This window comes from Oncorhynchus gorbuscha, linkage group LG13 (genome assembly GCF_021184085.1).
Source record: "Oncorhynchus gorbuscha isolate QuinsamMale2020 ecotype Even-year linkage group LG13, OgorEven_v1.0, whole genome shotgun sequence".
Taxonomy (NCBI): domain Eukaryota; kingdom Metazoa; phylum Chordata; class Actinopteri; order Salmoniformes; family Salmonidae; genus Oncorhynchus; species Oncorhynchus gorbuscha.
Window position 1 is genome coordinate 102054285 of NC_060185.1, and position 13105 is coordinate 102067389.

At 48.9% G+C, this 13105-nt stretch overlaps 1 protein-coding gene across 1 annotated transcript in view; it reads right to left on the reverse strand.

The window, feature by feature from the left end:
• Positions 1 to 1120: 1120 nt before the first annotated feature.
• The window catches only part of cysltr1 (cysteinyl leukotriene receptor 1), an 85900-nt gene continuing 73915 nt past the window's right edge, over positions 1121 to 13105 (reverse strand). Inside the window, exons 5-6 of the mRNA XM_046296773.1 lie at positions 2588 to 2773; positions 1121 to 2348 (exon numbers count right to left, since the gene is read on the reverse strand). Of these exons, the coding sequence (XP_046152729.1) occupies positions 1581 to 2348; positions 2588 to 2773 (954 nt within the window). The 3' untranslated portion in view covers positions 1121 to 1580. The remainder of the gene's footprint in view (positions 2349 to 2587; positions 2774 to 13105) is intronic.

Sequence of the window (13105 nt, forward strand, 5' to 3'; positions counted from 1 at the left end):
TACGTTGGCTAAGGTTACTTAGCTAGCTAAAGTTAATTGGCTATAATAGCAGCCAAGGACATTAGCTAATTTATTTGTGCATCTTTGTTTGTGCTCTGGTTACATCTAAGTGTCTAGTTTACACAAGATGATTTCAGCATTATGTGAAAAATCTTATTGGCAAAATATAGCTTGCTAGCTAGCGTTCCCTACTTATTGGTTAACTACCTAGCCAATGTTAGCTCTCACTTGACTGGTATAACATTATGTTAGCTAGCTCGCTAATCAAAACAAAAGCACATTCATCGGCTAGCTAAATTTACATCTTTGTTTGCTAGCTAGCTTTCTGCTGACTGGTGATAGCTAGCTACAGAGGCTAGCTGCTGGACTTTGTACAAGCAAGCTAATGTTAGCTAGGTAGCATTAGCTATTTAGCTACCTAGCTAATCAAAATATCTCTTTAAATGTATTGATTAACCTCAGCTATATGGTGGTATGGAAGCTATCTATATACAATAGTCTTGGTTTGTTCCATACACTTCTTATGATTGGCAGCATGGTGTTGTTAAAAGCAACTGACCTAAAAAATAGTTTAGCATGGTCCGAAATGCTACCAAAAGGTAGCACATCGTTGTTTCTTAACGGACAGAAATGTGCACGTGAGGCCGATTTGAAATTATAAATTTAACAAAAACTATTAGTCAATCAGCCATTTTTTAAGTCCAATGGTCACTTTATGGAGGGTATAGCCTTGTTTTAATCCGCCATCTAGAATTTGACCTAGGTAGGCGCATAAAAACACGCTTCACCACCTGGCAGTCCGACGGACGAATCTGGGTTTGGCGGGTGCCAGGACAACGCTACCTGCCCCAATGCATAGTGCCAACTGTAAAGTTTGGGGGAGGAGGAATAATTAGTTGTTTTTCATGGTTCGAGCTAGGCCACTTAGTTCCAGCGATGGAAATCTTAATGCTACAGCATACAATTACATTCTAGACAATTCTGTGCTTCCAACTTAGTTTGGGGAAGGCCATTCCCTGTTTCAGCATGACAATGCCCCAGTGCACAAAGCTAGGCCCATACAGAAATGGTTTGTCGAGATCAGTGTGGAAGAACTTGACTGGCCTGCACAGAGTCCTGACCTCAACCCCATCGAACATCTTTGGGATGAATTAGAATGCCGACAGCGAGCCAGGCCTAATAGCCCAACATCAGTGCCAAACCTCACTAATGCTCTTGTGGCTGAATGAAAGCAAGCAAGCAATGTTCTAGTGGAAAGATTTCCCAGAAGAGTTGAGGTCAATATTGCAGCAAAGGGGTACCAACTCCATATGTATTGTGCATAGGGGCATTGTCATGCTGAAACAGGAAAAGGCCTTCCCCAAACTGTTGCCACAAAGTTGGAACTACAGAATTGTCTAGAATGTCATTGTATGTTGTAGCGTTAAGATTTCCCTTTACTAGAACTAAGGGGCATAGCCCAAACCATGGAAAACAGAGCTTGACATTGTGCATCGTGATCTTAGGCTCGTGTGCCCCTCTCACTCACTCACTCACTCACTCACTCACTCACTCACTCACTCACTCACTCACTCACTCACTCACTCAAAGCGTGTTCCCCTCCCTAACGGTGGCTGTGCCCCTGTCTCTGTGGCCGGTTGTCTCTGTGTCCTTCTAGTGGACCTGAAGGTTGACAGACGTCGTCTGAAGCCCTCTCCAGAGAAGAAGTAGAGCAAGGGGTCGAAGCAGGAGTTGGAGGCAGCCAGACAGAGTGTCACCACCACACTCTTCTGCATGTACACCAGCTCCGAACAGGAGGTGGCAGTCTGGGACAGGAAGCTGAGGTGGACGGAGCGTTGGACGTGGTACGGCATGAAGCACAGCAGGAATGCTAGCATCACTATTACAATCATTCTGATAGCCTTAGACCCCACCCCCTTCTGGCGCTGCGCAGTGTGTTGCCGTGACAGCAGAGCCCGGATAATCCCGGCATAGCACAGCAGGATGACCAAGAAAGGGAGCACGAAGCCCACGACCAATGAGAAGTAGTTGAGCATGATGAGCTTGCTAAGCCCGCCCCCTGTTCTGCGCTCTGGAGGCTCGAAGCACTTGGTCTTATTGGTGGCTGGGTCGAGGTGCTGACCAGTCATGAGGAAGGGGGAGGAGACAGTGCAGATGAACACCCAGATACAGACACACACCAGACGGGCGCGACGCTCTGAGACCAGGCGCAGGTTCTGCACGGGAAACACGATGGCGAGGAAGCGTGTGACGGACATGGCGGTCATGAAGAACACGCTGCAGTAGAGGTTCACGTAGAGGGCATAGGACGAAACCCTGCACAGGAAGTCTCCCAGGTTCCACTGACCCTGAGGGAGATGGTCAAAAACAACAATAATCTATATTTTAATAGCATCTCAAAGACCTGGATTCATTCAAAGGTGCTTTGTCGGCAATGTGCCTTTTAAAAGGCAATTTCTCCCGAAGTAAATTATCTGTAAAAGTCAAGTGAAATGCGCTTGTCGACAACTCACCTTTGATTGAGTTCGTCCAAAACGATGTTACAGAGCACAACCCCCCAAAAAACAAGAAGTAGAAATAGTCCTACCTTATTAACGTAGTAGAGGACCCGTAGCGGTAGCGTGGAGACACACAGCAGGTCGGACACGGCCAGGTTCAACATGTAGATGTGGAACGCAGAACGCTGACGGAACGTTTTAACCAGAACCAACAAGGCGAAACCATTACCGGCCAGGCCGAACACCGTGATGATAGAGTACACCGTAGAGTACACCTGGAGAGACAAACACCTGGTTACAGACAGTAGAATGCACCTGTTAAAACATAGATACCTGGTTACAGACAGAGTACACCTGGTAACACACAGATACACCTGGTTACAGACAGAAAGTAGAATACACCTGGTAACACATACAGTAGATACACCTGGTTACAGACAGATCAAACCATTGCAGATTACAAAGGGAAGCAGAGGCGAGAGCTGCCCAGTCACACAAGCCTACCAGTTAAGCTAAACTAGTTCTATGCTCGCTTCTGTTATGCAGGTGAGTGAGGACCCAAAAGCGGTTTAACAGAAACAGAGTCTTTTAATGTTCAAACACAGGGGAAACATAAATCCTCTTCAGATGTATCGGTTGACTAGTCCCCTTCTAGCAGTAGAGGAGAATAGCAGGGCTAGCGGCAACTGACTGCAGGTCCCTCCGGGTAGGCGCGGGCCGTAGAGGACAGAGGCACCTGATCAAACGCAGCATCTAATGAAGAGGCAGATTACGACAGGACAGAAAAAGGGCGAAGCAAACGAGAATCCGACAAAGCCAGAAGCAGAAACAGAGAGAGAAATAGAGACCTAATCAGAGGGAAAAGAGGGAACAGGTGTGAGAGAGTAAACGAGGTCGTTAGAGGAGAATGAGGGGCAGCTGGGAGAAGGAAAGGGACCATAGAGAGAGAGAGAGATAGAGGGAGAGAAGGTAACCTAATACGACCAGCAGGGGGAAATGAAGAGAAGAGAAAGAACAGGAACAAGACATAACATGACAATACATGACAGTACCCCCCCACTCACCGAGCGCCTCCTGGCGCACTCGAGGAGGAAACCTGGCGGCAACGGAGGAAATCATCGATCAGCGAACGGTCCAGCACGTCCCGAGATGGAACCCAACTCCTTTCCTCAGGACCGTACCCCTCCCAATCCACTAGGTACTGATGACCACGGCCCCGAGGACGCATGTCCAAAATCTTCCGGACCCTGTAGATAGGTGCGCCCTCGACAAGGACGGGGGGGGGGAGACGAACGGGGGCGCGAAGAAAGGGCTTGACACAGGAGACATGGAAGACTGGGTGGACGCGACGAAGATGTTGCGGAAGAAGAAGTCGCACTGCGACAGGATTAATGACCTGAGAAATACGGAACGGACCAATGAACCGCGGGGTCAACTTGCGAGAAGCTGTCATGACCGCGACAATATCTAGGACTCTTAGTCCTACGCTTATTAGCTGCTCTCACAGTCTGCGCCCTATAACGGCAAAGTGCAGACCTGACCCTCTTCCAGGTGCGCTCACAACGTTGGACAAAAGCCTGAGCGGAGGGAACGCTGGACTCGGCGAGCTGGGACGAGAACAGAGGAGGCTGGTACCCGAGGCTACTCTGAAAAGGAGATAGCCCGGTCGCAGACGAAGGAAGCGAGTTGTGAGCGTATTCTGCCCAGGGGAGCTGTTCTGCCCAAGACGCAGGGTTACGAAAAGAAAGACTGCGTAAGATGCGACCAATAGTCTGATTGGCCCGTTCTGCTTGACCGTTAGACTGGGGGTGAAAACCGGAAGAGAGATTGACGGAAGCCCCAATCAAACGGCAAAACTCCCTCCAAAATTGAGACGTGAATTGCGGACCCCTGTCCGAAACGGCGTCTGACGGAAGGCCATGAATTCTGAAAACATTCTCAATGATGATTTGTGCCGTCTCTTTAGCAGAAGGAAGCTTAGCGAGGGGAATAAAATGAGCCGCCTTAGAGAACCTATCGACAACCGTTAGAATAACAGTCTTCCCCACTGACAAAGGCAGACCGGTAATAAAGTCTAAGGCGATGTGAGACCATGGTCGAGAGGGAATGGAAAGCGGTCTGAGACTGCCGGCAGGAGGAGAGTTACCGGACTTAGTCTGCGCGCAGTCCGAACAAGCAGCCACGAAACGACGCGTGTCACGCACCTGAGTGGGCCACCAAAAACGCTGGCGAATAGAAGCAAGCGTACCCCGAACGCCGGGGTGGCCGGCTAACTTGGCAGAGTGAGCCCACTGAAGAATGGCCAGACGAGTAGGAACGGGAACGAAAAGAAGGTTCCTAGGACAAGCGCGCGGCGATGGAGTGTGAGTGAGTGCTTGCTTTACCTGCCTCTCAATTCCCCAGACAGTCAACCCGACAACACGCCCCTCAGGGAAAATCCCCTCGGGGTCGGTGGAGGCTACTGAAGAACTGAAGAGACGGGATAAAGCATCAGGCTTGGTGTTCTTAGAGCACGGACGATAAGAAATAACAAACTCGAAACGAGCGAAAAACAACGCCCAACGAGCCTGACGCGCATTAAGTCATTTGGCAGAACGGATGTACTCAAGGTTCCTATGGTCAGTCCAAACGACAAAAGGAACGGTCGCCCCCTCCAACCACTGTAGCCATTCGCCTAGGGCTAAGCGGATGGCGAGCAGTTCGCGGTTACCCACATCATAGTTACGTTCTGACGGCGACAGGCGATGAGAAAAATACGCGCAAGGGTGGACCTTGTCGTCAGAATGGGAGCGCTGGGAAAGGATGGCTCCCACGCCCACCTCTGACGCGTCAACCTCGACAATGAACTGTCTAGAAACGTCAGGTGTAACAAGGATAGGTGCGGAAGTAAAACGCTTCTTGAGGAGATCAAAAGCTCCCTGGGCGGAAACGGACCACTTAAAGCACGACTTGACAGAAGTAAGGGCTGTGAGAGGAGCTGCCACCTGACGAAATTACGGATGAAACGACGATAGAAATTTGCGAAGCCGAGAAAGCGCTGCAGCTCGACACATGACTTAGGGACGGGCCAATCGCTGACAGCTTGGACCTTAGCGGGATCCATCTTAGTGCCTTCAGCGGAAATAACAGAACCGAGAAATGTGACGGAGGAGACATGAAAGGCGCACTTCTCAGCCTTCACATAAAGACAATTCTCTAAAAGGCGCTGGAGGACACGTCGAACGTGTTGAACATGAATCTGGAGTGACGGTGAAAAAATCAGGATATCATCAAGGTAAACGAAAACAAAGATGTTCAGCATGTCTCTCAGTACATCATTCACTAATGCCTGAAAGACAGCTGGAGCGTTAGCGAGGCCGAACGGCAGAACCCGGTATTCAAAGTGCCCTAACGGAGTGTTAAACGCCGTTTTCCACTCGTCCCCCTCCCTGATGCGCACGAGATGGTAAGCGTTACGAAGGTCCAACTTAGTGAAAAACCTGGCTCCCTGCAGGATCTCGAAGGCTGAAGACATAAGGGGAAGCGGATAACGATTCTTAACCGTTATGTCATTCAGCCCTCGATAATCCACGCAGGGGCGCAGGGTCCCGTCCTTTTTCTTAACAAAGAAAACCCCCGCTCTGGCGGGAGAGGAGGAAGGGACTACGGTACCGGCGTCGAGAGCTACAGACAAATAATCTTCGAGAGCCTTACGTTCGGGAGCCGACAGAGAGTATAGTCTACCCCGGGGGGGGAGTGGTACCCGGAAGGAGATCAATACTACAATCATACGACCGGTGCGGAGGAAGGGAGGTGGCCCTGGACCGACTGAACACCGTGCGCAGATCGTGATATCCCTCCGGCACCCCTGTCAAATCACCAGGTTCCTCCTGTGAAGAAGGGACAGAGGAAACAGGAGGGATAGCAGACATTAAACACTTCACATGACAAGAGACGTTCCAGGAGAGGATAGAATTACTAGACCAATTAATAGAAGGATTATGACACACTGGCCAGGGATGGCCCAAAACAACAGGTGTAAAAGGTGAACGAAAAATGTAAAAAGAAATGGTTTCGCTATGATTACCAGAGACAGTGAGGGTTAAAGGTAGCGTTTCACGCTGAATCCTGGGGAGAGGACTATCATCCAAGGCGAACAAGGCCGTGGGCTCCCCTAACTGTCTGAGAGGAATGTCATGTTCCCGAGCCCAGGCTTCGTCCATAAAACAGCCCTCCGCCCCAGAGTCTATCAAGGCACTGCAGGAAGCTGCCGAACCGGTCCAGCGTAGAGGGACCGACAAGGTAGTACAGGATCTAGAAGGAGAGACCTGAGTAGTTGCGCTCACCAGTAGCCCTCCGCTTACTGATGAGCACTGGCCTTTTACTGGACATGAAATGACAAAATGACCAGCGGAACCGCAATAGAGACAGAGGCGGTTGGTGATTCTCCGTTTCCTCTCCTTAGTCGAGATGCGAATACCCCCCAGCTGCATAGGCTCAGCACCTGAGCCAGTGGAGGAAGATGGTAGTGATGCGGAGAGAGGGGCAACGGATAACGCGAGCTCCCTTCAACGAGCTCGGTGACGAAGATCAACCCACGCTGGAAGGAACCTCCCGGGAGAGAATCTCATCCTTTACCTCCGCGCGGAGACCCTCCAGAAAAGGAGCGAGCAAAGCCGGCTCTTTCCAGTTACTGGAGGCAGCAAGAGTGCGAAACTCTATAGAGTAATCAGTTATGGATCGATTACCTTGACATAGGGAAGACAGGGCCCTGGAAGCTTCTTCCCCAAAAACAGAAAGATCAAAAACCCGTATCATCTCCTCCTTAAAGTTCTGATACTGGTTAGTACACTCAGCCCTCGCCTCCCAGATTGCCGTGCCCCACTCACGAGCCCGTCCAGTAAGGAGAGATATGACGTAGGCGATACAAGCTGTGCCCCTGGAGTACGTGTTGGGCTGGAGAGAAAACACAATATCACACTGGGTGAGAAACGAGCGGCATTCAGTGGGCTCCCCAGAGTAACACGGCGGGTTATTAATTCTGGGCTCCGGAGACTCGGAAGCCCTGGAAGTAGCCGGTGGATCGAGGCGGAGATGGTGAATATGTTTCGAGAGGTCGGAGACTTGGGCAGCCAGGGTCTCAACGGCATGTCGAGCAACAGACAATTCCTGGTCGTGTCTGCCTAGCATCGCTCCCTGGATCTCGACGGCTGAGTGGAGAGGATCCGAAGTCGCTGGGTCCATTCTTGGTCGGATTCTTCTGTTATGCAGGTGAGTGAGGACCCAAAAGCGGTTTAACAGAAACAGTGTCTTTTAATGTTCAAACACAGGGGAAACATAAATCCTCTTCAGATGTATCGGTTGACTAGTCCCCTTCTAGCAGTAGAGGAGAATAGCAGGGCTAGCGGCAACTGACTGCAGGTCCCTCCGGGTAGGCGCGGGCCGTAGAGGACAGAGGCACCTGATCAAACGCAGCATCTAATGAAGAGGCAGATTACGACAGGACAGAACAAGGGCGAAGCAAACGAGAATCCGACAAAGACAGAAGCAGAAACAGAGAGAGAAATAGAGACCTAATTAGAGGGAAAAGAGGAAACAGGTGTGAGAGAGTAAACGAGGTCGTTAGAGGAGAATGAGGGACAGCTGGGAGAAGGAAAGGGACCATAGAGAGAGAGAGAGATAGAGGGAGAGAAGGTAACCTAATACGACCAGCAGGGGGAAACGAAGAGAAGAGAAAGAACAGGAACAAGACATAACATGACAATACATGACAGCTTCGAGGCATATAACACTGAAACATGCATGAGAGCACCAGCTGTTCCGGAAGACTGTGTGATCGTGCTCTCTGCAGCCGATGTAAGACCTTTAAACAGATCAACATTCACAAGGCCAGACGGAATACCAGAACGTGAACTCCGAGCATGAGCTGACTAACTGGCAAGAATCTTTGCTAATATTTTCAACCTATCCCTGTCCGAGTCTGTAATACCAACATGTTTTATTTTTTTATTTGACCTCTATTTAACTAGGCAAGTCAGTTAAGAATAAATTCTTATTATCAATGACTGCCTAGGAACAGTGGGTTAATTGCCTGTTCAGGGGCAGAAAGATTTCTACCTTGTCAGCTCGGGATTTGGACTTGCAACCTTTTGGTTACTAGTCCAACGCTCTAACCACTAGTCTACCCTGCCGACCACCATAGTCCCTGTGCCCAAAACACTAAGGTAACCTGCCTAAATGACTACCGACCCATAGCACTCACGTCTGTAGCCATGAAGTGCTTTGAAAGGTTGGTCACAGATCACATCAACACTATTATCCCAGAAACCCTAGACCCACTCCAATTTGCATACCGCCCAAACAGATCCACAGATAATGCAATCTCTATTGCACTCAACACTGCCCTTTCCCACCTGGACAAAAGGAACACCTATGTGAGAAGGCTATTCATTGACTACAGCTCAGCGTTCAACACCATAGTGCCCTCAATGCTCATCAATAAGCTAAGGACCTTGGAACTAAACACCTCCCTCTGCAACTGGGATCCTGGACTCCCTGATGGGCCTCCCCTAGGTGGTAAGGGTAGGTAACAACACATCCGCCACGCTGATCCTCAACATAGGGGCCCTTCAGGGGTGCATGCTGTGTCCCTTCCTGTACTCCCTGTTTACTCATGATTGCACAGCCAAGCATGACTCCAACAACATCATTAAGTTTAATGATGAGACAACCGTGGTAGGCCTGATCACCGACAACGACGAGCCAGTCTATAGGGAGGTCAGAGACCTGGCTGTGTGGTGCCAGGACAATAACCTCTCCCTCAACGTGATCAAGACGAAGGAGATGATTGTGGACTACAGGAAAAAGAGAATTGAGCACACCCCCATTCTCATCGACTGGGCTGTAGTGGAGCAGGTTGAGAGCTTCAAGTTCCTTGGTGTCCACATCACCAACAAACTAACATTCTTTAAAAAAATACATTTTTTAAAATTTAACCTTTATTTAACCAGGTAGGCTAGTTGATAAAAAGTTGTGTGACCTGGCCAAGATAAAGCAAAGCAGTGTGACACAGACAACAACACAGAGTTACACATGGAGTAAACAATAAACAAGCCAATAACGCAATAATCAAGTCACTGACACAGTAGAAAAAAGAAAGTCTATATACAGTGTGTGCAAAAGGCATGAGGAGGTAGGCAATAAATAGGCCATAGGAGCGAATAATTACAATTTAGCAGATTAACACTGGAGTGATAAATGAGCAGATGATGAAGTGCAGGTAGAGATACTGGTGTGCAAAAGAGCAGAAAAGTAAATAAAACAAAAACAGTATAGGGATGAGGTAGGTAAATTGGGTGGGCTATTTACAGATGGACTATGTACAGCTGCAGCGATCGGTTAGCTGCTCAGATAGTTGATGTTTAAAGTTTAAAGTTGGTGAGGGGGACAAAAGTCTCCAACTTCAGCAATTTATGCAATTTGTTCCAGTCAATGGCAGCAGAGAACTGGAAGGAAAGGCGGCCAAATGGGGTGTTGGCTTTGGGGATGATCAGTGAGATATACCTGCTGGAAGGTGTGCTACGGATGGGTGTTGTTATCGTGACCAGTGAACTGAGATAAGGCATAGTTTTTTGCATAGACTTATAGATGACCTGGAGCCAGTGTGTCTGGCGACGAATATGTAGCGAGGGCCAGCCGACTAGAGCATGCAGGTCGCAGTGGTGGGTGGTATAAGGGGATTTGGTAGCAAAACGGATGGCACTGTGATAGACTGCATCCAGTTTGCTGAGTAGAGTGTTGGAAGCTATTTTGTAGATGACATCGCCGAAGTCGTGGATCGGTAGGATAGTCAGTTTTACTAGGGTAAGTTTGACGGCGTAAGTGACAGAGTCTTTGTTGCAAAATAGAAAGCCGATTCTAGATTTGATTTTGGATTGGGGATGTTTAATATGAGTCTGGAAGGAGAGTTTACAGTCTAGCCAGACACCTAGGTATTTATAGTTGTCCACATATTCTAGGTCGGAACCGTCCAGGGTGGTGATGCTAGTCGGGCGGGCGGGTGCGGGCAGCGAACGGTTGAAAAGCATGCATTTAGTTTTACTAGCGTTTAAGAGCAGTTGGAGGCCACGGAAGGAGTGTTGTATGGCATTGAAGCTCATTTGGAGGTTACTTAGCACAGTGTCCAAGGAAGGGCCAGAAGTATACAGAATGGTGTCGTCTGCATAGAGGTGGATCAGGGAATCGCCCGCAGCAAGAGCGACATCATTGATATATACAGAGAAAATAGTTGGTACCCCCATAGAAACTGCCAGAGGTCCGGACAATACACCCTCCGATGTGGCACATTGAACTCTGTCTGCAAAGTAGTTGGTGAACCAGGCGAGGCAGTCATTAAAAAAACCAAGGCTATTGAGTTTGGTGATAAGAATATGGTGATTGACAGAGTCGAAAGCCTTGGCCAGGTCGATGAAGATGGCTGCATGGTACTGTCTTTTATCGATGTTGGTTATGATATCATTTAGTACCTTGAGCGTTGCCGAGGTGCACCCGTGACCGGCTCGGAAGCCGGATTGCACAGCGGAGAAGGTACGGTGGGATTCGAAATGGTCAGTGATCAGTTTATTAACTTGGCTTTCGAATACTTTAGATAGGCAGGGCAGGATGGATATAGGTCTGTAACAGTTTGGGTCTAGGGTGTCACCCCCTTTGAAGAGTGGGATGACCACAGCAGCTTTCCAATCTTTAGGGATTGCAACAATGGCAGTGGATAGTTTTAGAAAAAGAGGGTCCAGATTGTCTAGCCCAGCTGATTTGTACTGTTGCTCGGTTTTGCAGCTCTTTCAGAACATCTGCTGTCTGGTTTTGGGTGAAGGAGAAGCTGGGGAGGCTAGAGCGAGTAGCTGCAGGGGAGACGGAGCTGTTGGCCGGGGTTGGAGTAGCCAGGAGGAAGGCATGGCCAGCCATTGAGAAATGCTTATTGAAATGTTCGATTATCATGGATTTATCAGTGGTGACAGTGTTACCTAGCCTCAGTGCAGTTGGCAGCTGGGAGGAGCTGCTCTTGTTCTCCATGGACTTTACAGTGTCCCAAAACGTTTTGGAGTTAGAGCCACAGGATGCAAATTTCTGCTTGAAAAAGCTAGTGTTTGCTTTCCTGACTGACTGCGTGTATTGGTTCATGACTTCACCGAACAGTTGCATATTTTGGGGACTATTCGATGCTATTGCAGTCTACCACAGGATGTTTTTGTGCTGGTCAAGGGCAGTCAGGTCTGGAGTGAACCAAGGGCTATATCTTTTCTTGGTTCTGTATTTTTTGAACGGGGCATGCTTATCTAAGATGGTGAGGAAATTACTTTTAAAGAATGACCAGGCATCCTCGACTGACGGGATGAGGTCAATTTCCTTCCAGGATACCCGGACCAGGTCGATTGGAAAGGCCTGCTCGCAGAAGTGTTTTAGGGAGTGTTTGACAGTGATGAGGGGTGATTGTTTGACCTCGGGCCCATAGCTGACACAGCCAATGAGGCAGTGATCGCTGAGATCCTGATTGAAAATAGCGGAGGTGTATTGGGAGAGCAAGTTGGTCAGGATAGTATCTATGAGGTTGCCCATGTTTACGGATTTAGGGTTGTACCTGGTGGGTTCCTTGATGATTTGTGTGAGATTGAGGGCATCTAGCTTAGATTGTAGGACTGCCGGAGTGTTAAGCATATCCCAGTTTAGGTCACCTAACAGAACCAACTCTGAAGCTAGATGGGGGGTGATCAATTCACAAATGGTGTCCAGGGCACAGCTGGGTGCGGAGGGGGGTCTATAACAAGCGGAAACAGTGAGAGACTTATTTCTGGAGAGGGGTTCATTTTTAAAATTAGAGTTTCAAACTGTTTGGGTATAGACCTGGAAAGAATGACAGAACTTTGCAGGCTATCTCTGCAGTAGATTGCAACTCCTCCTCCTTTGGCTGTTCTATCTTGATGGAAAATGTTGTAGCTGGGTATGGAAATCTCAGAATTGTTGTTGGCCTTCCTAAGCCAGGATTCAGACACGGCAAGGACATCAGGGTTGGCGGAGTGTGCTAAAGCAGTGAGTAAAACAAACTTAGGCAGGAGGCTTCTGATGTTGACATACATGAAACCAAGGTTTTTTTTGTCAACAAATGAGGGTGCCTGGGGACATGCAGGGCCTGGGTTTACCTCCACATCACCCGAGGAACAGAGGAGGAGTAGGATGAGGGTACGGCTAAAGGCTATCAAAACTGGTCGCCTAGAGCGTTGGGGAGAATTTCTGGGCATGGTAGAATAGATTCAGGGAATAATGTGCAGACACGGGTATGGTGGGGTGCGGGTACAGCGGAGGTAAGCCCAGGCACTGAGTGATGATAAGAGAGATTGTATCTCTGGATAAGCTGGTTATAATGGGTGAGGTCACCGCATGTGTGGGAGGTGGGACAAAGGAGGTATCGGAGGTATGAAGAGTGGAACTAGCTTGAAAGGGCTGGTAATTGCTGTCACAGTTACCAGCCCTTTCAAGCTTAACATCCTTATCATTTATCGCCCTCCAGGTTCCCTCGGAGAGTTCATCAATGAGCTTGATGCCTTGATAAGCTCCTTTCCTGAGGACGGCTC